Source organism: Oncorhynchus clarkii, chromosome 22 (genome assembly GCF_045791955.1).
Source record: "Oncorhynchus clarkii lewisi isolate Uvic-CL-2024 chromosome 22, UVic_Ocla_1.0, whole genome shotgun sequence".
Classification (NCBI taxonomy): domain Eukaryota; kingdom Metazoa; phylum Chordata; class Actinopteri; order Salmoniformes; family Salmonidae; genus Oncorhynchus; species Oncorhynchus clarkii.
The window spans coordinates 36688027-36711486 of record NC_092168.1 but is presented as its reverse complement, the minus strand read 5'-3'; the positions used below and the strand labels follow the sequence as shown (position 1 = coordinate 36711486).

The 23460-nt window shown below is 42.8% G+C and overlaps 2 protein-coding genes across 8 annotated transcripts in view; one reads left to right on the top strand and one right to left on the bottom strand.

Annotated features, from left to right (window-relative positions):
* The window catches only part of LOC139380838 (HSPB1-associated protein 1 homolog), a 39661-nt gene extending 35764 nt beyond the window's left edge, over positions 1 to 3897 (top strand). For 2 of the 6 annotated variants that reach the window (XM_071123933.1, XM_071123932.1), the window contains exon 8: positions 989 to 3879. In XM_071123933.1, coding sequence (XP_070980034.1) covers positions 989 to 1639 — 651 coding nt within the window. In that variant the 3' untranslated portion in view covers positions 1640 to 3879. Of the gene's footprint in view, positions 1 to 988 lie in introns of all 6 variants that reach the window. The other 4 variants (XM_071123930.1, XM_071123934.1, XM_071123935.1 and 1 more) reach the window with 3 other exon arrangements.
* LOC139380837 (solute carrier family 15 member 2-like) lies at positions 3409 to 23020 on the bottom strand. 2 transcript variants are annotated; one of them, XM_071123929.1, is made up of 24 exons: positions 22884 to 23020; positions 21207 to 21253; positions 20168 to 20255; positions 19022 to 19163; positions 18695 to 18787; positions 16473 to 16572; positions 16139 to 16229; positions 15675 to 15752; positions 12996 to 13078; positions 12714 to 12797; positions 10741 to 10830; positions 9990 to 10034; positions 9710 to 9745; positions 9335 to 9423; positions 7655 to 7736; positions 7125 to 7250; positions 6489 to 6653; positions 6346 to 6392; positions 6122 to 6229; positions 5601 to 5697; positions 5288 to 5329; positions 5067 to 5168; positions 4664 to 4768; positions 3409 to 4377 (listed from the first exon to the last, which is right to left on the bottom strand). In XM_071123929.1, the coding sequence occupies exons 1-24, from the start codon at positions 22897 to 22899 to the stop codon at positions 4168 to 4170; spliced, it is 2166 nt and encodes a 721-aa protein (XP_070980030.1). In that variant the 5' UTR covers positions 22900 to 23020; the 3' UTR covers positions 3409 to 4167. The 2 variants fall into 2 exon arrangements, with proteins under 2 accessions (XP_070980030.1, XP_070980028.1); XM_071123927.1 differs by lacking the exons at positions 19022 to 19163; positions 21207 to 21253; positions 22884 to 23020 and having other exon boundaries at positions 20168 to 20234.
* Positions 23021 to 23460: the final 440 nt, after the last annotated feature.

Sequence of the window (23460 nt, the reverse complement as noted above, 5' to 3'; positions counted from 1 at the left end):
TTTGCAGTGCACACTCAGGGTAATTCTGACTGCAGTCCGACCATTTGTTCTCCTTATAAGAGCAGAGATCAGAAGGAGGAACTTGTTCTGGTGGGCTGAGGTCCAGAGAAAGAAAAAGTCCCAGGAATGCAACATAGAACAACAGAGGAGATTCCAACGCCCCCCAGATTGACCAATCTGTCTAGCTCCAGTTAGCATTTGAGTTGTTGACTGATCTTGTGCTGGAGAATACCTAGCCTAAAACCGGCCTTTTTAGTTAAGAAATGAAGAGCTCCACAGAGATGACAAAGCAGAGCATAGTGTGTGTGACTAGTTTTTAATTTTTAAATGTTTTATTTAACTAGGCAAGTAAGTTAAGAACAAATTCTTATTTACAATGACGGCCTACTGGGGAATAGTGGGTTAACTGCCTTGTTCAGGAGCAGAACGCCAGATTTTTACCTTGTCAGCTCGGGGATTCAATCCAGCAACCTTTCGGTTACTGGCCCAACACTCTAACCACTAGGCTACCTTCCTCCCCAAAGTTAAGAGACATAGTCCCTGTAAACACACAGTACTGACCATAGTCCCTGTAAACACACAGTACTGACCATAGTCCCTGTAAACACACAGTACTGACCATAGTCCCTGTAAACACACAGTACTGACCATAGTCCCTGTAAACACACAGTACTGACCATAGTCCCTGTAAACACACAGTACTGACCATAGTCCCTGTAAACACACAGTACTGACCATAGTCCCTGTAAACACACAGTACTGACCATAGTCCCTGTAAACACACAGTACTGACCATAGTCCCTGTAAACACACAGTACTGACCATAGTCCCTGTAAACACACAGTACTGACCATAGTCCCTGTAAACACACAGTACTGACCATAGTCCCTGTAAACACACAGTCCCTGAGTAAAGCGGAGAATGACGAAACATTGGTTTGTTTCATAACGGTTGGGTTTATAGTTTCAACTTTTGTATTTTTCCAAAGGAGGGGTTGGTGGGACATGACGAGAACATGCAGTACCTGAACCTGGCTGTGGGGGCCTGCATGGAGAAGAGAGGGATAACAAGTCACCGTGACCAACAGACCCAGGACACCCCAGCATGTCCAAGGGCAAAACGTGACTCCAGGGGCCAAGCTAAGAACACCAACTCTTCATCACCACCAGCAGAGTGCCTTTCCTCCTCTTCCACACCATCCACCATGCCCTTCGGCCCTCACCTCATCCCCGTGGCCTGGAACCAGATCACCAACCAGGAAACTCCAGAGCAGAACCCCAAAAACCAAGACAGACCGTCACCATCCAGAGACTGTGACATAATCAGGTCTAGCAGCATAACCCAAAATACCCCTCCCAGACCTGTCAGTGGAAGTAGAGCCCAGCACCAGCATGGAGGGCAAGGCATGTCCAGCTCCGGTTCAGCCTCAGACCCCCTAGTGTTACCACGGCCAGGGTGCAGAGATGGAGGAAGGCCACCACCTGGGGACAGAGACCAGGGCAAGGGTGACAGAGCACACTGCTCCGTCTCCATCACCACCAACGACCTACTGCAGTGCCTGGTTCACCCTGAGGTCATTGCTAGAGTCTCTGAGCTACTGATGGAGAGAGTCCAGTCAGGGACAGCCACAACACCATAGCTTCATAATCTACATTCCAACGTTCATACTAGTATGCTACTGAGATTGAATCCCAAAATACATTGCTTCATTCTAAGTGCTAAGCTAGTATGGATATTGAAACAGAGCCTAACAAGTAGATTGTGCGTAACTTCCCTCAATTGTTAAAAATGTGGAAAGGAGTCATCATCAGTAAGTCTATAGAGTTTAACTGGGTTCAGTTGACTTTAACAGCTGAGGTAGTGAAGGTGGAGTATATCATGGTATTAATACCTCTGACACTGGCTCTTATTTCCCCTAATGCTGCTGGGAGTCTCTGGCTACGTCCCAAATGGCACCTTGTTCCCTATATAGTGCACTACGATTGACCAGAACGGCTTGATGATTAGGCGAGAGTAGAACGGTCCTGGTCAAAAGTTGTGCACTATATAGGGAATAGGGTGCCATTTGGGATGCAAGCCTCTGTGGAGTTAACAGTGATTCAGAAACCACTGAATGAACGGCCATGCTCGGCAGTGCCCACATGGGAAATCCTGCCTGGCTGATAGTTATTCCAAAGTGTCAGAGAAGGGAGAACGGAAAGACGTGTCACACTTTTCTATATTTTCTTACCCTTCTGCTCCTTCTTTTTCTACCCCATCTACACTGAGTATACAACACATTATGAACACCTGCTCTTTCCATGACATAGACTGACCAGGTGAATCCAGGTGAAAGCTATGATCCCTTATTGATGTCACCTGTTCAAGCCACTTGACACAAACCTGTTCTTGACCCTGGTTTGTATCAAGAACTGCAATGCTGCTGAGTTTTTAACGCTGAACGGTTTCCCGTTTGCATCAAGAATGGTCCACCACCTAAAGGACATCCAGCCAACTGGATGGGAAACTGTGGGAAGCATTGGAGTCAACATGGGCCAGCATCCCTGTGGAATGTTTTGGACACCTTGTAGAGTCCATGCTCTGACGAATTGAGTCTATGCTAAGGGCAAAAGAGGTTGCAACTCAATATTAGGATGGTGTTCCTAATGTTTTATACACTCAGTGTATATGGTTTACTGTAGTATGTTATAGTCTTGGCGACTCCATGAGGTCAAATCCAAGTCAAGAGCATTTCTTCCATTCTTACCATGTTTGTAGTCTTGTGATATTAGATATTTATTTTCTACCCATGCCGAGCAAATAGCGCTCCAAAATAGCACTTAAAATTAAACCTTGTATAATCCTTGTAATAATAACAGTGATAGCTAGTATTTATCAGATGTTGACTACATTTTCTGCCTTCTATTCCCCAGCTGGTAGATTATGTTTGCGTCCCAAATGGCACCTTATTCTATATTTAGTGCACTCCTTTTGAGTGTTTTTTGGTATTTTATTGGGATCCCCTTTTAGCTGCTGCCAACCTGGAGCTTCCAGGGGCTATTCTTCCTCTTTAGACCAGGGCTCTGCCTTCCATTCCCCAGCTGGTACATTCTGTTTGTGTCCAGGGGCTCCGGTCTGAAGTGGAAGGACTATATAGGGAATAGGGTGGCAGTTGGGGTGAAGATGTTAGAAAGGCAGCCTGTTATGGTATTGTGATTAATGAATGCTGTCTAAGGAGTGATGATATGTCCCAGTTACCAGGAAGTGATGTGTTATTTTTCTGTCTCTCTATAGTCCTGGGTCTGTGACAAGGGAAGGAAACCAAAGCTCTGAATGAATAAAGACTAGAAACATGTAGCGCCACCAACAATGAGGTAGTCCTGCAAAACCGTAAGAGTAGCAAGATTTCAGAAACAAAATGAAATCATATTCTGAGAAATGTACACATTTTTATTTACGTACCACAAGAGTAAAATTCGAGTAAAATGGTTCCCAGGAGTGGAACGTTTTATGAAGGTCAATCTATCAAATGATTAGGACACACTAGACATTTTTCCTTGACTCATAGTTTGTCATATGAATGAGGCTCTTTTAGTCTAGTATTACTGGAGTTAAGTCTACTCCAGTATTTGTCTCAGGTAGACAGTCTAAAGAGCAGGGATGGAAATGAATCTAGGCCACTAGTAAAAATGGTTCTACTAGTAAAAATTGCTCTACTAGTAACCAAAATCCTTAAGTTTCATGCCTGCTAAAGAAGGACCCTTTTCACAATGTTCTGTAATTGTTTTGTTTATCAACTACAAGAGTCTGTTGTTTTCATCTTTGAACATCATTGTAAACAGGGGACTTCAGATCATTCTACTATGTTCAGTAACATTTTAGAAATTCACAAAAATAAAATACAGCGTTTGAACAATGTGTTTTGTTACCACCGGTCCTGGTTTGACCTCCAGATTTTGAGAAGTGTCTCAGTTGGAGTGCTGACTGTGGTTAGTCCATACTATAAGATCACACAGACAGGGTGTGACAATAACTAACAACATTCAGTAAGGTTCAGCAAGTAAAATACACTCAATCACCATATCTTAATACTTTGCTTCGATTTACAAATGTATAAAATAAAAAAGATTCCACACTGGGGGCTTACAAATCTCCTGAGAGGGAAACACTCTGAATTCAGTCACCAGACTACATATTGGTGCTCTTCTCTTTTGGGTTCAAGTACATAGTGTCGTCTGTCTGGTCCTTCTTCAGGTCATCTTCTTCCTCATTGACTGTCTTGTCTGGGAACAGCTTGTCTAGCTCACCTGGGTCTACGTAGGTGTAGAAGTAAGCCATGATGGAGAAGATGATGCAGACTGCCACCAGGAGGCCAGCGAACAGCAGGAATTCCATCCACTGGGAATGTCAGAATCAATGTTAAACACATTTAACACTGGGACTATGGTTGTTATTTGATAGCCATATTTATTATCCTGGTGTACTCGCTACTCAAGCTGGAGAGAGAAAGGGAACAAGCCATTCTTATTGTTGTGATTGGTTTCCCTCTAGTGGACGACTGCAGACACTGCTCTGTTTGACTCTTTTTAACGGTTTTATGAGGTCTATGGGTTCAATGGCGCACTGACAAGGCTTCCTAAAAGGCACAGTAAAAACAAAACCGTCTTCTACCACTGGGACTTACCTGATCCAGACCTGCCCCCTCTGCTACGATTAGCACAATGACATTGCCAAAGGCTACAGTCAGCAGCCAGCCGGCCTGCAGCAGTGACTTCATGTTGGCTGGGGCCTGTATTGAACATAGACCTAGATATTGTTTATCATTGGCAGGGAAAAGCATATCACATGTTCTTCACTCAAACATGATCTCCTTGTAGAGGCTGAATTCCTAGTAATCAACTCGTAGCTGTCTATACCCCCTAGCCACTTCTAGTAGATCTGAAAGGTTTCTGGTTGGTATAAACTAAGTGTTCATCATACTGGACACCAATTCTTTCAGATCTACAGAGGTGCCTGAGTAAGCATTTGAGGTTTATTAGTCAATACTCAACCAATACTCAATCAACAATCACTGGATACCTACTGACCTGTGAATAGGAGAACTCGATGCCTGGGATGGAGAACATGACTTCTCCTGCTGTCATCAGGGCATACTGGGGGATCTGCCAGGCTATGTGAACATTGTTGGCCTTCACAAATCAAATCAAAAATAATTGAATCACATGCTTCGTAAACAGATGTAGACTAACTGTAAAATGCTTACAGGCCCTTCCCAACAATGCAGAGAGAAAAGAAGAGAAATAATAACCTTCACATCCTCCATCTTCTGGGGAATGATGTCTCCAGAGCCCTGGAAAAAAGTAAAGGAAGTTATGAGTACTGTCTACCAGAGCAGGCACTGACGATGTGAGCAATGCCAAGGTCGTGGGTTCAATTCCCGCAGGGATCACATATCTTTAGTAAGTGTAACTTACTAGGTAGCTACTACTAGAAGTAGCTAGTACTGTGCTAGTCCATGTATTTATACTGCCAATGTGGTTTCAGGCCATAGCAGGCAGCACTTAATAGTACCTACAAGATGGTATTTTGTGATCTCATGTATAAGCAGTGGGATGACTCACCCCTTTGAGGATGACTGTGTATGAAGCTCCAGAGTCGAGCAGGCCCAGGTTGATGGAGAAATCCTGTGAGCCTGATGTACACCTCGCGCTTGTATACCTGTGAGAGATGGCATAGTGAAGGATTTAGAGAGGGCAGAGGTAAAAGAGATCTGTGGATACTGAGATATGATCTAGCACTGACTGTATCAGTGGAGGCTGCTGAGGGGAGGACGGCTCATAATAATGTATTGGAATGGAGCATATGGAATGGTATCAACCACATGGAAACCACGCGCTTGAAGTATTTGATACCATTCCACTTATTCCGCTCCAGCCATTACCTCGAGCCCGTCCTCTCCAATTAAGGTGCCACCAGCCTCCTGTGGACTGTATCTATTTCTAATTTATTACTACATTAGTCAGATGTTCAATGTTAGAAAATTAGGAATATCAATTATTGAATGCTTTGTCAGTGGCCTAGGAAGGGACACTTTACACTGTTTTAAGATGAACTGCAATGAAACAGAAATATGGCCACTCACTCCTTTCTTTCCACACTCTTATTGGGAGATATGCCATAGTCAGCGGGTATGTAAAAGTCCACACCAGCCATCGTTACGTTCACAGCTTCACTCCGCGTGTTTATGAACCTGTTAGAGCAATACTTGAATCTTTGCAGCGTATTCACTGAACTAACGGAAGTCAGTCTTTCCAATGGAGCATTATTCCGTCTCCTATTTCAATTCAAACATAAACACATAATTACCTCAGGTATGCTTCCATTTTTTCACTTTTAAGTATGTTGTCTGTCGCCTATATTATAAAAAAAAATGAAAACAGAAACAGATTGCAAACACAGAAATGATTTCTGTAGTGACTGTAAGATTATAGGGTGAACTTCAGACTCACTAGTTGACACACTATTCCCGAGGTTTTGCTGTGCAGGACGAGACTGTAGGCTTTCTGCTCTGTGAAAGTCTCTCTACACTCATGAAAGTGTCCATTGTGATTGATCCCCACAATGATGGTCTTGTTGTGTCCCCCCAGTTCAAGATGCTGATATGCTTGAGGATCCTGATAGACATAGAGGCATGTGTATTACATGTATTGCCATGATTAATGTTCAGCTCTAATCAGACCTGCGTTGAAATATTATTACAATTATTTCAAATACTCCAACTGGGCCTGATCGAGCTTTCCTGGCACAATGGAACCAATATAATAGTCGCACAACGGCAAACTCCAGGCAGGCTAAAGCAAACACAAAGTTTTTGAAAGATTTCAAATAGTATTTGAACCCAGGTCTGGCTGTAATAGCTGTAGAACAATGGACCTGTTGACCTCAGAACGCACATCTGTTGCCGTGAGATGTAGCTGTAGATTCCTATGGAGTCAGACTATGGAGCGTCTACGGAGTCTACAGCCATTTCTCATGGCAATCCTATCTGGTAGGTCTGCTTTCTATCAGGTCAAGGTTGATTATTAGTCACAGCATTATTAGCGTAGCAGAGTAAAACTAGGGTAAAACTCCCCAGCCCAGTTTACCTCATAGGATTTGATGGGTTGTGAGAATAGGTTACTCCCAGGGATGCTTAGTTTGACGTCACTGTCAGCCAGGTTGTAGACCTGTAACAGACACTGTCCACGAGGTGCAGGCTCCACCACTGTTTTCTAGCAGAGGAATAGAGAGAGAGGGGACATCAGAGGACAGGTCTGTTACAAAGGTGGCAATCCAGGTTGATTTTTTTTTACAGTTGCAACATATTAATGTTGTTCCTGCTACACTAAACACTTCTCCAGGCATTGTGAGATCAGACCATCTATGCAGCGCAACTGCAAAAAAAGATGACCTGGAGTGTCACTTACGGAAGTGAAGTCCCCCAAAGATCAGTGGAGGCTGGTGGGAGGAGCTATAGTAGGATGGGCTCATTGTAATGACTGGAATGGAATGAATGTAACAGAGTCTAACGTGGTTTCCATTTGTTGGATACGGTTCCATTTATTCCATTCCAGCCATTACAATATGCCTATAGCTCCTACCACCAGCCTCCTCTGTCAGAGATGCTGTGTCTTACCATGATGTTGACCTCCACCAAGGTGGCAGCACCGAAGGCCAGCGCTGCAAAGATCATACCAACAGCCATCTTCTTCAGCGGCCTAAGGGGAGATGGAGACGTATCAGGAATTCTGTCTCTAAAGGGGAGATGGAGACGTATCAGGAATTCTGTCTCTAAAGGGGAGATGGAGACGTATCAGGCATTCTGTCTCTAAAGGGGAGTTGGAGACGTATCAGGCATTCTGTCTCTAAAGGGGAGATGGAGACGTATCAGGCATTCTGTCTCTAAAGGGGAGATGGAGACGTGTCAGGCATTCTGTCTCTAAAGGGGAGATGGAGACGTATCAGGCATTCTGTCTCTAAAGGGGAGATGGAGACGGTGTCAGGCATTCTGTCTCTAAAGGGGAGATGGAGACGGTATCAGGCATTCTGTCTCTAAAGGGGAGATGGAGACGTGTCAGGCATTCTGTCTCTAAAGGAGAGATGGAGCCGTATCAGGCATTCTGTCTCTAAAGGGGAGATGGAGACGTATCAGGCATTCTGTCTCTAAAGGGGAGATGGAGCCGTATCAGGCATTCTGTCTCTAAAGGGGAGATGGAGACGGTGTCAGGCATTCTGTCTCTAAAGGGGAGATGGAGACGTATCTGGCATTCTGTCTCTAAAGGGGAGATGGAGACGGTGTCAGGCATTCTGTCTCTAAAGGGGAGATGGAGACGTATCAGGCATTCTGTCTCTAAAGGGGAGATGGAGACGTATCAGGCATTCTGTCTCTAAAGGGGAGATGGAGACGTATCAGGCATTCTGTCTCTAAAGGGGAGATGGAGACGTATCAGGCATTCTGTCTCTAAAGGGGAGATGGAGACGTATCAGGCATTCTGTCTCTAAAGGGGAGATGGAGACGGTGTCAGGCATTCTGTCTCTAAACCACACTCCTATGGACTCCAACAAGACAACTTGGAGTCAACGCACATTGGTCAATTTTGTCCCTACTACACAGAACTACACAGAACTACACAGTAACAACGGTTTCCATTCTTAGAAATGATTAATGCGGTAAATTGTTTAATCTTTCTGTAGGACTACATAAGATGCTCACAACATTGTTTGAGCGTATCTTCCACTTATCATCTCAGTGATTTGATAAGATCACAAGGTACTGTAGAAAAACAGCTAGAAACATTTTCTTTATGACCAAGAGGCGCATCAAAAATGTTGTCCAACCCACATGCTTGTTCTTGCCCCATTCCTTACTCATGAATGATGACTGTTCTTTTATTTAACAAGGCAAGTCAGTTAAGAGCACATTCTTATTTACAATAATGGCCTACCGGGGAACAGTGGGTTAACTGCCTTGTTCAGGGGCAGAACGACAGGTTTTGTCAGCTCAGGGATTTGATCCAGCAACCTTTTAGGTTACTGGCCCAACACTCTAACCACTAGGCTACCTGCCGCCCCAAACAGCCTTCAACTACTGTTGAAGACTGTAGTGTCCAGCCGTCAAACCCTTTCTTCCTCCGTCCTTGTTTCCACAATTCCTCTTGAAGCTCATTAGAAGTGAGGATCCAAGAGCCGAGGTCCAAGCTCCCTACGGTATCCTCGTCCAATGAGCTTTGAGACAGAGTGAGGAAATAAGGACAGAGGAAGCAAGGATTTGACAGCTGCATAGTAACGTTTTTAGACACAGCCATGGTCCACTCACGTGAGATTGATCCTGCACAGGCCTATGAGTGGGTAGACAACCACGTCAAAGATAGGCACAAACATGAGGATCAGCAGAGCGTTTAGCATCTGAAAGAACAAGGAAGAACAAAACACAGGGAAGCTTCTGATGACTCAGTATAAAATCACAACAAAAAATACCATCAAATCATATTGGTTGCTGAAGCAAACTTAGAAAAGACACTAGTAAATATTCTTGCTCAATTTATTTTGTCAATAGCGAGATAGCATTATGGTGATAATGTCTATTATAAAAGGGTTTGGGTTCAGGAGAGAACATATAAATAAATATAACATCACCAGCAGTCGTAATGCACTATAGAATACTAGGAAGAGAGTAAGAAGCTCTAGGAACCTGCATTTGATCAGGCTTCAGAACGAATGCTGATCCCTGTAACATAGAGACAGATTCCAAACAAGATTACTATTTCAGATTACAGTCAACGATAGTAAAACGATGCAAAATACTATGAAATCATAAATGTTGTACACTTGGGTTTTACCACAGTTGTAGGGCACATTGTTACCCTGTTTCAAAAGCTAGAAAAGGAAAGGAACTTACGAAGGCCATTCACTACGAGACTCCTACCACTGTTGTAAAGTCCTGTACATTGAAAGAAAGACAAAGAACTTACAAAGGCCATGTTCATCCGGGTGGCCTGGAGAGTCCAGCGGGATCCCTTTAGTACCATATAACAAAGAAGGCTAAATGTTATCATGTTATCACTGGCCCATTCCCTGTATTCTATAGCACTGAATAGCTGCTTCGCCAACACCATTGACTTCAATGGTATAATCAGACCTCATCAATCCAACATGCTTCTAACATGCCTAATGCAAAGCCAAACCAAATGTTATTGCCTATAAACAATATAGATTCCCTTCATTAAAACTAAGATGGAGGTTTTTGTTCTTCTTGTTAGATTTAATCACAGTGTTTTATCAGAGGAATGTGCCCAGGGACTCTGGGTTAGAGAAGGTTGGATGGATGGGGTTTTGGGGTTTGCACTTTTTCTTAATCAGTTGTTATTGTGGTGAGGTTTGGTCGTTGACCAGAGGAGAGGAGGCGAGAGGAGATGAGAGGAGACAACAGAACAATGCCTCAAGATCAAGCAGTGAGGCAAGCAGAACTTGGGGTCCCAGAGGGCAAAGCTTGTTGGAATAATATCATTTAAATAAAGTAAAGACTTGTAATCTGGTTGAAATGATGTCATTTCAAACGGTTTCGTCTTTACTTGGTCCGTATCTACTGTATTGGCCTGAATCCTGGGTTTGGGAACAATGAAAGGTCCTGTTTAGAGGCTTTTTAACAGCTAGGGTGGTGGTTACTGTTCTATTTAGGAAGGTCCAAGCTGGTTCGGGTTAGGGTAAGCATTGGATCCTTACCTGCTGGTCAAACAGAGCCCAGAACATGGGCAGAGGGATGAAGAGCACCAGAACCCTCAGGACCATCTTAATCTCATGGATCAGACGTTTCTGTAGAGAAGCACATACAGTAGGAGGACATACAGTATGGGTCCATTTCACCAGAAACTTCTTCATACAGTGCCTTGCGAAAGTATTCGGCCCCCTTGAACTTTGCGACCTTTTGCCACATTTCAGGCTTCAAACATAAATATATAAAACTGTATTTTTTTGTGAAGAATCAACAACAAGTGGGACACAATCATGAACTGGAACGACATTTATTGGATATTTCAAACTTTTTTAACAAATCAAAAACTGAAAAATTGGGCGTGCAAAATTATTCAGCCCCTTTACTTTCAGTGCAGCAAACTCTCTCCAGAAGTTCAGTGAGGATCTCTGAATGATCCAATGTTGACCTAAATGACTAATGATGATAAATACAATCCACCTGTGTGTAATCAAGTCTCCGTATAAATGCACCTGCACTGTGATAGTCTCAGAGGTCCGTTAAAAGCGCAGAGAGCATCATGAAGAACAAGGAACACACCAGGCAGGTCCGAGATACTGTTGTGAAGAAGTTTAAAGCCGGATTTGGATACAAAAAGATTTCCCAAGCTTTAAACATCCCAAGGAGCACTGTGCAAGCGATAATATTGAAATGGAAGGAGTATCAGACCACTGCAAATCTACCAAGACCTGGCCGTCCCTCTAAACTTTCAGCTCATACAAGGAGAAGACTGATCAGAGATGCAGCCAAGAGGCTCATGATCACTCTGGGATGAACTGCAGAGATCTACAGCTGAGGTGGGAGACTCTGTCCATAGGACAACAATCAGTCATATATTGCACAAATCTGGCCTTTATGGAAGAGTGGCAAGAAGAAAGCCATTTCTTAAAGATATCCATAAAAAGTGTCGTTTAAAGTTTGCCACAAGCCACCTGGGAGACACACCAAACATGTGGAAGAAGGTGCTCTGGTCAGATGAAACCAAAATTTAACTTTTTGGCAACAATGCAAAACGTTATGTTTGGCGTAAAAGCAACACAGCTGAACACACCATCCCCACTGTCAAACATGGTGGTGGCAGCATCATGGTTTGGGCCTGCTTTTCTTCAGCAGGGACAGGGAAGATGGTTAAAATTGATGGGAAGATGGATGGAGCCAAATACAGGACCATTCTGGAAGAAAACCTGATGGAGTCTGCAAAAGACCTGAGACTGGGACGGAGATTTGTCTTCCAACAAGACAATGATCCAAAACATAAAGCAAAATCTACAATGGAATGGTTCAAAAATAAACATATCCAGGTGTTAGAATGGCCAAGTCAAAGTCCAGACCTGAATCCAATCGAGAATCTGTGGAAAGAACTGAAAACTGCTGTTCACAAATGCTCTCCATCCAACCTCACTGAGCTCGAGCTGTTTTGCAAGGAGGAATGGGAAAAAATGTCAGTCTCTCGATGTGCAAAACTGATAGAGACATACCCCAAGCGACTTACAGCTGTAATCGCAGCAAAAGGTGGCGCTACAAAGTATTAACTTAAGGGGGCTGAATAATTTTGCACGCCCAATTTTTCAGTTTTTGATTTGTTAAAAAAGTTTGAAATATCCAATAAATGTCGTTCCACTTTATGATTGTGTCCCACTTGTTGTTGATTCTTCACAAAAAAATACAGTTTTATATCTTTATGTTTGAAGCCTGAAATGTGGCAAAAGGTCGCAAAGTTCAAGGGGGCCGAATACTTTCGCAAGGCACTGTACATACACATATACCTTTTCCTTAGAATGGATACATACATACCTTTTACCTGTAAGCCAGATCGCCATAAATGTTCCTCATCTTTATATTATATTATCCTATTATAATCTGAAACATTGTTAATGGGACAGTTACAAGCTCCATGAAGTGATTATAGTCCTCACTGGAGTTATTTCATTCTTGATAATCATACCGGATACTTCTCCTCTGCCCAGTCCAGCCAGTGTTTCCTCTTAGAGTCATACTTAGAACTCATCCACCGGTTCTTGATGGCCAACTGTAGGATGAAGCGAACAGGAGCAGTCATGGACCAGTAGTAAGCCCAGAGGTAGTATTTTTCAGTTGTTTATCTTTCCATTATCTCAGAACCCAGAGCCAGATCTTGAGTGTACTAGCCAGCAATGTTAACAATCTGCCTCAAGAGACTCATCTTTCTATGGAAATGTGTGACTGTTGAGAGAGGTGAATGACTTACCCCCAGGCACTGACACACATCCAATAAGACGTTCCCCTCAGGTGGACTCTTCTTATACATCCCACTTCCAGAGATGAACACGACTACAAAGACATATACACATTTGAGTAGATGTTGAGTAGACTTTACTGATTGTAAATGTACTATCGCAATAAAAAAAATCCTCCAAATAGCATTACCTGACCGCAAAACAAAATACCATCAATACTGTCTTTCTGTCAGATCCAAGGGGAAATTAGTTCCCTTGTTGAAATCCTTTTGACATGTAAAACTGAATTCTAGGAGTTCCTGTAAAACTGAATTCTAGGAGTTCCTGTAAAACTGTAGATTCTAGGAGTTCCTGTAAAACGGAATTCTAGGAGTTCCTGTAAAACTGAATTCTAGAAGTTCCTGTAAAACTGAATTCTAGGAGTTCCTAGAGTGTTTTTTTGGCATTTCTATCCCTGGTCATCTATGAAGGGCTAAAGGTAAAGATGAAACACACTCCCTGTTAGAGTAAACTTCTTGTCTAACATGTTGATGATGTGTGTTATCTGGGTGTGTGCCATTTTTTCAACCCAGGAGCTAAAACCAACTAGCCAAAATACCTTCAGACTATATTTTCATATGTTGAAAAAGACTTGCAAATAGCCAATACCAGCCGTGTGTGTGTGTGTGTGTGTGTGTGTGTGTGTGTACACTGCTCAAATAAATAAAGGGAACACTAAAATAACACATCCTAGATCTGAATGAATGAAATATTCTTATTAAATATTTTTTTCTTTACATAGTTTAATGTGCTAACAACAAAATCACACAAAAATTATCAATGGAAATCAAATGTATCAACCCATGGAGGTCTGGATTTGGAGTCACACTCAAAATTAAAGTGGAAAACCACACTACAGGCTGATCCAACTTTGATGTAATGTCCTTAAAACAAGTCAAAATGAGGCTCAGTAGTGTGTGTGACCTCCACGTGCCTGTATGACCTCCCTACCACGCCTGGGCATGCTCCTGATGAGGTGGCAGATGGTCTCCTGAGGGATCTCCTCCCAGACCTGGACTAAAGCATGGAGCGAGACATGATGTCCCAGATGTGCTCAATTGGATTCAGGTCTGGGGAACGGGCGGGCCAGTCCATAGCATCAATGCCTTCCTCTTGCATGAACTGCTGACACACTCCAGCCACATGAGGTCTAGCATTGATCTTGCATTGTCTTGCATTAGGAGGAACCCAAGGTCAACCACACCAGCATATGGTCTCACAAGGGGTCTGAGGATCTCATCTCGGTACCTAATGGCAGTCAGGCTACCTCTGGCGAGCACATGGAGGGCTGTGCGGCCCCCCAAAGAAATGCCACCCCACACCATGACTGACCCACCGCCAAACCGGTCATGCTGGAGGATGTTGCAGGCAGCAGAACGTTCTCCACGGCGTCTCCAGACTGTCACGTCTGTCACATGTGCTCAGTGTGAACCTGCTTTCATCTGTGAAGAGCACAGGGCGCCAGTGGCGAATTTGCCAATCTTGGTGTTCTCTGGCAAATGCCAAACGTCCTGCATGGTGTTGGGCTGTAAGCACAACCCCCACCTGTGGACGTCGGGCCCTAATACCACCCTCATGGAGTCTGTTTCTGACCGTTTGAGCAGACACATGCTGGAAGTCATTTTGCAGGGCTCTGGCAGTGCTCCTCCTGCTCCTCCTTGCACAAAGGCAGAGGTAGCGGTCCTGCTGCTGGGTTGTTGCCCTCCTACGGCCTCCTCCACGTCTCCTGATGTACTGGCCTGTCTCCTGGTAGCTCCTCCATGCTCTGGACACTACGCTGACAGACACAGCAAACCTTCTTGCCACAGCTCGCATTGATGTTCCATCCTGGATGAGCTGCACTACCTGAGCCACCTGTGTGGGTTGTAGACTCCGTCTCATGCTACCACTAGAGTGAAAGCACCGCCAGCATTCAAAAGTGACCAAAACATCAGCCAGGAAGCATAGGAACTGAGAAGTGGTCTGTGGTTATCACCTGCAGAACCACTCCTTTATTGGGGGCGTCTTGCTAATTGCCTATAATTTCCATCTGTTGTCTATTCCATTTGCACAACAGCATGTGAAATGTATTGTCAATCAGTGTTGCTTCCTAAGTGGACAGTTTGATTTCACAGAAGTGTGATTTAATTGGAGTTACATTGTGTTGTTTAAGTGATCCCTTTATTTTTTTGAGCAGTGTATGTATGTATGTGTGTGTGTAACACAGTTCTGGGTTGTTTTGACTGGCGAGGAGCCATGTTTACACACCTCTGTGGTCCACTAGGATCTTTCTGATGACTGCCTCTGAATCCCATTCCTCTCGATCCATATGGGATTTAGTGTTCACTGCCTCTACCTCACTAAAGCATGTGCCATAAAAACAAAATCCTGCTTTCCAACTCGAGGGGCCACATCCCCCCTGGTGTGACTCATAATGGTAGCTTGGCTATATGAATAGTGCAGTAGCTCGTGTATACAAGCCTGCTGCACAACCAGGTCTGTGCTGAATGTATTCAATACATACTGTACCCCCAGCCGGCAAGGTTGTAATCTGGTCATTTAATAACGTCATTTCAACCAGGTTTACCCACTGGGTATATTCTACTCCAAGTATGCAACAGAAACCCAGACTAGCTTGATTAGATAAGGTGTGAAGAAGAGAGCACACTCACCTAGAGCAATGACCATCAAAATGGCTGGTACTCCGAAAGCAAGAGCGTAGCAGTCACCGCCAAAACACTGCACATTTCCTGTAAGTGCAGGAACACACAGCAGCAGCCATGAGCAAAGGCAGAGGCCTGAGCCCTCAATGCCTTTCACCTGAGAGTTCTGAGCCCTCAATGCCTTTCACCTGAGAGGCCTGAGCCCTCAATGCCTTTCAGCTGAGAGGCCTGAGCCCTCAATGCCTTTCACCTGAGAGGCCTGAGCCCTCAATGCCTTTCACCTGAGAGGCCTGAGCCCTCAATGCCTTTCACCTGAGAGACCTGAGCCCTCAATGCCTTTCAGCTGAGAGGCCTGAGCCCTCAATGCCTTTCACCTGAGAGGCCTGAGCCCTCAATGCCTTTCACCTGAGAGGCCTGAGCCCTCGATGCCTTTCACCTTTGAGATAAGGGTTAAGGTTAATGTGGACACGAACCTCGCAGTATTGGAGTGATGACTGTCGATAAGACACTCCCAGCGTTGATGGACATATAGAAAATTGAGAAGAATTTCCTCCTTTCGTTCGTCTGAGGTGACAAGGGAGAAAACCCAATGATGGTGAACACTGTTTAATATCAGAAATTCATTTGATACTTTTTCAGGTCAAAATAGTTTTTTTCTTCAATTTGTAGCATAATTGATATCCCATTCTTCCGTAGCTAAGCCTACATACTTCAGTAATAACAGGTATTAGATTGAGAACTTCCTCATATGTTGCAGTAAGAGTATTATTAGTGTGTATTTTAGACTAGACTGATAGAATCTCTTACATGTTCTTCATCAAACTGATCACCTCCGAACGCTGCTACACAGGGTTTGATGCCTCCTGTACCAAAGGCTATAAGGATCAGCCCCACCATAGACAATGCTCTGAGAGAGAGAGAGAGAGAGAGAGAGAGAGAGAGAACATTGTTGAGTTTAAGGTTTATCAACATTCCTATCTCAGATGCACATTGAAGTCAGAAGTTTACATACACCTTAGCCAAATACATAAAAACTCAGTTTTTCACAATCATTAAAAATCATTAAAAGCTGTATGTGTTTTCTAGAGTAATACATGACTCATTTTAACGAGTCAGTTAAACAATGAATTGATGTTGCTGTTCATAATGCTTTAATACTGAGCAAGAGTCAGTAAGTCTCCATCCTACACCTTAGCCAAATACATTTAAACTCAGTTTTTCACAATTCCTGACATTTAATCCTAGTAAAGATTCCCTGTCTTCGGTCAGTTAGGATCACCACTTTATTTTAAGAATGTAAAATGTCAGAATAATAGTAGAGAGAATTATTTATTTAAGCTTTTATTTCATTCATCACATTCCCAGTGGGTCAGAAGTTACACTCAATTAGTATTTGGTAGAGTAGCCTTTAAATGATTTAACTTGGGTCACACGTTTCGGGTAGCCTTCCATAAGCTCCCCACAATAAGTTGAGTGAATCTTGGCCCATTCCTCCTGACAGAGCTGGTGTAACTGAGTCAGGTTTGTAGGCCTCCTTGCTCGCGCATGCTTTTTCAGTTCTGCCCACAAATGTTCTATAGGATTGAGGTCAGGGCTTTGTGATGGCCACTCCAATACCTTGACTTTGTTGTCCTTAAGCCATTTTGCCAAAACTTTGGAAGTATGCTTGGGGTCATTGTCCATTTGGAAGACCCATTTGCGAACAAGCTTGAACTTCCTGACTGATGTCTTGAGATGTTGCTTCAATATATCCACATAATTTTACTTCCTCATGACGCCATATATTTTGTGAAGTGCTCCAGTTGCTCCTGCAGCAAAGCACCCCCACAATATGATGCTGCCACCCCCGTGCTTCACGGTTGGGATGGTGTTCTTCGGCTTGCAGGCTTTTTCCTCCAAACATAATGATGGTCATTATGGCCAAACAGTTAAATTTTTGTTTCATCAGACCAGAGGACATTTCTCCAAAAAGTACAATCTTTGTCCCCATGTGCAGTTGCAAACCATAGTCTGGCTTTTTTAATGGTGGTTTTGAAGCAGTGGCTTCTTCCTTGCTGAGCGGCCTTTCAGGTTATGCTGATATAGGACTCGATTTACTGTGGATATAGATGCTTTTGTACCTGTTTCAACCAGCCACTTCACAAAGTTCTTTGCTGTTGTTCTGGGATTGATTTGCACTTTTCAAACCAAAGTACATTCATCTCTAGGAGACAGAACGCGTCTCCTTCCTGAGCGGTATAATGGCTGCATGGTCCCATGGTGTTTATACTTGCGTACTATTGTTTGTACAGATGAACATGGTACCTTCAGGTATTTGGAAATTGCTCCCAAGGATGTACCAGGCTTGTGGAGGTCTACAATTCTTTTATGAGGTCTTGGCTGATTACTTTTGATTTTCCCATGTCAAGCAAAGAGGCACTGAGTTTGAAGGCAGGCCTTGAAATACATCCACAGGTACACCTCCAATTGACTCAAATTATGTCAATTAGCCTATCAGAAGCTTCTAAAGCCATGACATCCTTTTCTGGAATTTTCCAATTTTCCAACTTCTGACCCACTGGAATTGTGATACGGTGAATTATAAGTTAAATAATCTATCTGTAAACAATTGTTGGAAAATTACCTGTGTCATGCACAAAGTAGATGTCCTAACCGACTTGCCAAAACTATAGTTTGTTAACAAGAAATTTGTGGAGTGGTTGAAAAACGAGTTTTAATGACTCCAACCTAAGTGTATGTAAACTTCCGACTTCAACTGTATCAATCAATTTGTCAGACTACTCACATGTGTATGGTCGAATCCCCCACACTCGGTATGGCCCCAACCGACTTGTCAGACTACTCACATGTGTATGGTCGAGTCCCCCACACTCGGTATGGCCCCAACCGACTTGTCAGACTACTCACATGTGTATGGTCGAGTCCCCCACACCCGGTATGGCCCCAACCGACTTGTCAGACTACTCACATGTGTATGGTCGAGTCCCCCACACTCGGTATGGCCCCAACCGACTTGTCAGACTACTCACATGTGTATGGTCGAGTCCCCCACACTCGGTATGGCCCCAACCGACTTGACGACATGACCGAGCACATAGAAAACAGAGAGGTAAACAATGGTCCTGTGGATGACATGACACAGTAGTGACTTTCACAGTTACTTCAGCTTCTCGTCAACTAAGACAAGATTCAACATCGGAACAACAACAGTGGAGGCTGGTGGAGGGAGAAATCTGAGGGCAGGCTCATTGTTATGGCTGGAATGGAATGCAGCCCATCCTCCAATCTAAAACGACACCGTCCTCATATATTTCCCACTGAGGGATTGGAGGCATTGACTTCTCCATCTAACTCACTTGAACTTGCCCAGCCAGGAGTCAGCAATGAGGGCCCCCAGAATAGGGGTGAAGTAACAGAGGCTGGAGAAGGCATGGTACACTGCTGTGGACAGGTTCTGGTTCCAATGCAGGTAATTGATGAAGTACAGCGTCAGCACCGCTTCACGCAAGCACAGCCGGGAAGTAAGGAGAAATAGATAAGGATCACCAGGGATCAGAGAAAAATACAGTATATCATTGCTCCCTCTTGGTCAGGTCTTTAGTGTAAAAGAGAATGTGTTATCAATAAATTGAGTAGAGTTGAATAGAGTTTGGCAGTAACAGATTTTATTTTTCAAGAAGTGTGTTTCGGGAAGTAGAGGAAGTAGAGGAAGTAGAGGTCAGACAGGGAGTCTAGATCATGTGATGTTTCCATCTTAAATCAGAGCTAAAGCCCCTTGTGACAGGGGGAGTGGAACCTGGTTGTGCAATCGGGAGGGGTAAATTTAATGAAAGCTTCACCAAAAAAATATACAATTGCTAAAAAACTTTTTAGCCTATCTATCTATGGGTAACAGGGTTGACGTGTTATGCTCGACCCACTCCGTTTTCCACCACAAAACAGGCAAAAAGAGTAGAACCAGCTCACCTGCTCTACACTACACAGCAAATTCACCAGCGTAAAGACAAACTAAATGAACACGGAGACTGTTGTGTCTGTGGACCCATATTGACACCAAAACAGTGTTAATTCTTGAACTACTCTGCTCTGTCGCCTATACACATTAAATTGTTAGGGCACTACTACCACATATCAGTTCAATTGGTAGAGCATTCTCACTCATGGGTGCAACAAATATAGCCACTTACAAGGCACGTCTCAAAATATGTTAATGAGCCAGCGACTCATTACCCGCACACAACATTTCTCCACAATGCACCATAATTCACAGCTTCCTCTGCTGGGATCTCTTGATTGGGCCAATACTGACTGTGAGTGTATCATTTTGAACCTGTGTGGTGTTGTGATATTGGTTGCCATTGCAAGGACACGCTGAAGAAGGGCTCATACCCAAACGTTTGTGCGGCAATAAAACTATGTCAATTTAAGTTCTTTACCGGAGTTCTGTCCTATTTCTAGTTAGGAGTAGTTAGGAGAACCATTCTTAATTATAGGTTACCTACCTTTCATGCCATAGTAGGAGAAGCGTTCACAGAACTCATTCACCACAATGAAGGAGATGCAGACAGGGTAGTTGGTTCCACATAGTTTCTGAGGAGAAGAAAGAAAGAAATATGAAAAGAGAGAGTGAAAGACAAAGACAAATAGAGAGAGAGAGAGAGAGAGAGAGAGAGAGAGAGAGAGCGAGAGAGAGAGAGAGAGAGAGAGAAAGGGAGAACGAAATTCAAAGACAGAGAGAGAGAGAGAGAGAGAGACAGAGAGAGAGAGAGAGAGAGAGAGAGAGAGAGAGGAGAACGAAAGACAAAGACAGAGAGAGAGAGAGAGAGAGAGAGAGAGAGAGAGAGAGAGAGAGGGAGAACGAAAGACAAAGACAGAGAGAGAGAGAGAGAGAGAGAGGGAGAACGAAATACAGACAGAGAGAGAGAGAGAGAGAGAGAGAGAGAGAGAGAGAGAGAGAGAGAAAGAGAGAGAGAAAGGGAGAACGAAGGACAAAGAGAGAGAGAGAGAGAGAGAGAGAGGGAAAGAGAGAGAGTCATTAAAAGCTATATGTGTTTTCTAGAGTAATACATGACTCATACTAACATGTCAGTTAAACAAGGAATTGATGCTATTGTCCATAATGCTTTACTAATGAGCAAGAGTCAGTACGTCTCCATCCCAAATGGTAAACTATTCACTACATAGGGTATACTTTTGACCTGGGCCCATAGAGCTCTGGTCTAAAATAGTACACTAAATAGGGAATAGGATGCCATTTAGGATACATTATAAAGAGTCATTCATTAATCACACCAGCACATTACAGATTAGACTAAAGAGCAACTGACAGGTAATTTGACATTAATCGTGGTCCAAAGAAAAGAGACGTTAATAATAAGTCTGAAGAAGAAATTAAAGTTGAAATGATCAACTAAGGAAAACCCAGAAATCTTGCCAATAATTTTCGAGTCAAGATCCATTGTTTTACCTGTTCAATTCGACCGCAAATACATGACCATGAATATATTGTGCAATAAAACAGGAAGAAATATAAAATATTACCTGTGATTTGCTTGTCTTTCCACTTTCATGAATTTCCAATTTGAGCTCTGCCAGGTAATCACAAAATAACATAATTTTAGAGGTATTGTATGCACAAGATGCATGGACATGACTAGCCCTATAAATAGTACTCCAAATTCATGATATTCAAAATGAACATTCATGAGCATTTAACGTTACAAGTCTACACCTATCGTATTCTGTGCATGTGACCAATAAAATGTGATTAGATTTTTTTAAATGTATTTACGCTATGAAGACAATATTCAAATATTAAGTGTATTATTAATATCATGAATTTGGTGTACTATTTGTAGGGCTGGCTAGGACATGAAATGGCATACTGCATCTACATTATCTAATGCTGGTCTATGGACTGAGTAAGACTTTCACTTGAGCACTATGCAATCAAACCCGTATTGCAGTATTCACGGAGGGACAAATACGAGTACATTTGGGAAATGGTCATTATTACTCTCTTCCATGACTGACTATTAATAATAAAATAATAATTAATGATGGACTACTCATTATTATTAGGCTATGGTCTAAGAGAAAACAGTGGTTGATGCTAATAAACTGTGTTTTTTGAGATAGCCAAATTAGAAAATAGGCAAATACAAACACTCAGTAAAATGTGCGTGTTGCATCTGTTTCCTTACAATAGTGATGGTGTCTGAGAAGCCTATTGACAGGTGTGATGGAAAACATCTTCCGAACTTTCTACAGTAAAAATCTAACTCTAGCTAGATTTCGATTCCAATTGGCTAATCTGGAGGCGAAAGAAACGCACACATGTTTAGACAAGGTGCTAGCTAGCGGAGTAGAACACTTCAAATAGAAAAATGGACAGATTTTAATCCAAATATTCTAGAATCCTCATAAAGAAAAAGTGCATTTTCCCACTAGTGGTGTGTTTCGACCAAACATACCGGTGGATAAAAATAAGTGAGTGATGACATAGTGCACACAAAATGTACTTGTTCGTTTAAGTTTTTATGTTCCGAATAAAAATACCCTCTATTATTATTGAAAAAGGAACATCACCGTGCACTTTCACCACCCTGTGAAATTCATCATCATGTATTTATTATCTGTAGACAACGTTTCCCGAGTTGTAGTGGGAGGACCACACACCCATATCATCGCGTGACTTCAAATTTACTTCGATATGACGGTTATTATATCAATATTTTAACAAAAAGTTTCCACCGCCATGTCTCGCATAATACATTTCACCAACACAAAATATCCCACCATGTAGAATGAACTAATCATCTGTCGGCATTCATAAAATTGTTCGGAAACTTCATGTTTCCATCACAGCTGTCATTATGGTATCACTTTACTTGCATAAAAACTGTGGATGGAAACGTGGTTACTGAAGGCAAAATGTCAACCACTACACATACAGTATTTCAGCATTTCTAGAAATCGAGCACATATGTTAGCAATTTGCCTAGATCCATCCTGTGAAAACATTGAATGCATACATCATTATCACGACAGTCTGAAAGTTGCAGACAGTGCTATCAAACGCGTAATTTGTGTCAATTGTCACAACTATTGATAACGTTTGTGCATAAAACGCTTTCCTTCAATAATCCACCGCACATGCATCCAATAAAAAACATATTCCGAAAACTGTATTTTTCCAAAAGTCTATGCACGCATTACCCTTTCGTTTCCCCATTTCTCGTGTATTTTCTGAAGTGTTTTTGGCACTAGCGTCGCATCGGTCGGTGGACTTCTTGACGTGCGTCCAAGTCCGTCCCTCTCTTGTCTGCCTGTGACTGTGAGCACAGCAATGGAAACGCAGCTTTCTTATAACATATGTTTAACCCGTTAGTTAATATTCCACTCCAGATCCATGAATTTTTTACTTAATCTTCAAGGACTTTTTAGTGCAGATCTGATCCTGTCACGAAGTCAATTGAATAGTGGATCTTACTTTACAGAGAGCAGTTGAGTATGGGAACCCGCCTGTGAACCAGACTCTTTGGATTCACAATAGAGTTATTGTTTGGGTTTTTTAACCCGTAAGCCTGGGCGTGGAGTGACTGTTGAAATTAGCCTGAAGTGATCATAACTGTACGTGTTTGCTGATGCAGAGTAGAGTACTTTATGAAGTGGACAATTTCCATGCTTTCTGGTACTTATAATTGGGACAAGTTATGCATTTCTGGAGTTGTTCAAAAAGTGCATTGTTTCTCACTGTCTTACTGTTGTTGAAGTGACTCAAAAACAACCATTC

What these genes read in the sequence shown, in the direction of transcription:
- LOC139380837 (XM_071123929.1), bottom strand. An exon ending in AAAATGGAAGCATACCTGAG is followed by an intron (nt 6,230 to 6,345) that starts GTAATTATGTGT and finishes TTGCTCTAACAG; the next exon opens with GTTCATAAACACGCGGAGTG. An exon ending in AGAAGATGGAGGATGTGAAG is followed by an intron (nt 5,169 to 5,287) that starts GTTATTATTTCT and finishes TGATTTGTGAAG; the next exon opens with GCCAACAATGTTCACATAGC.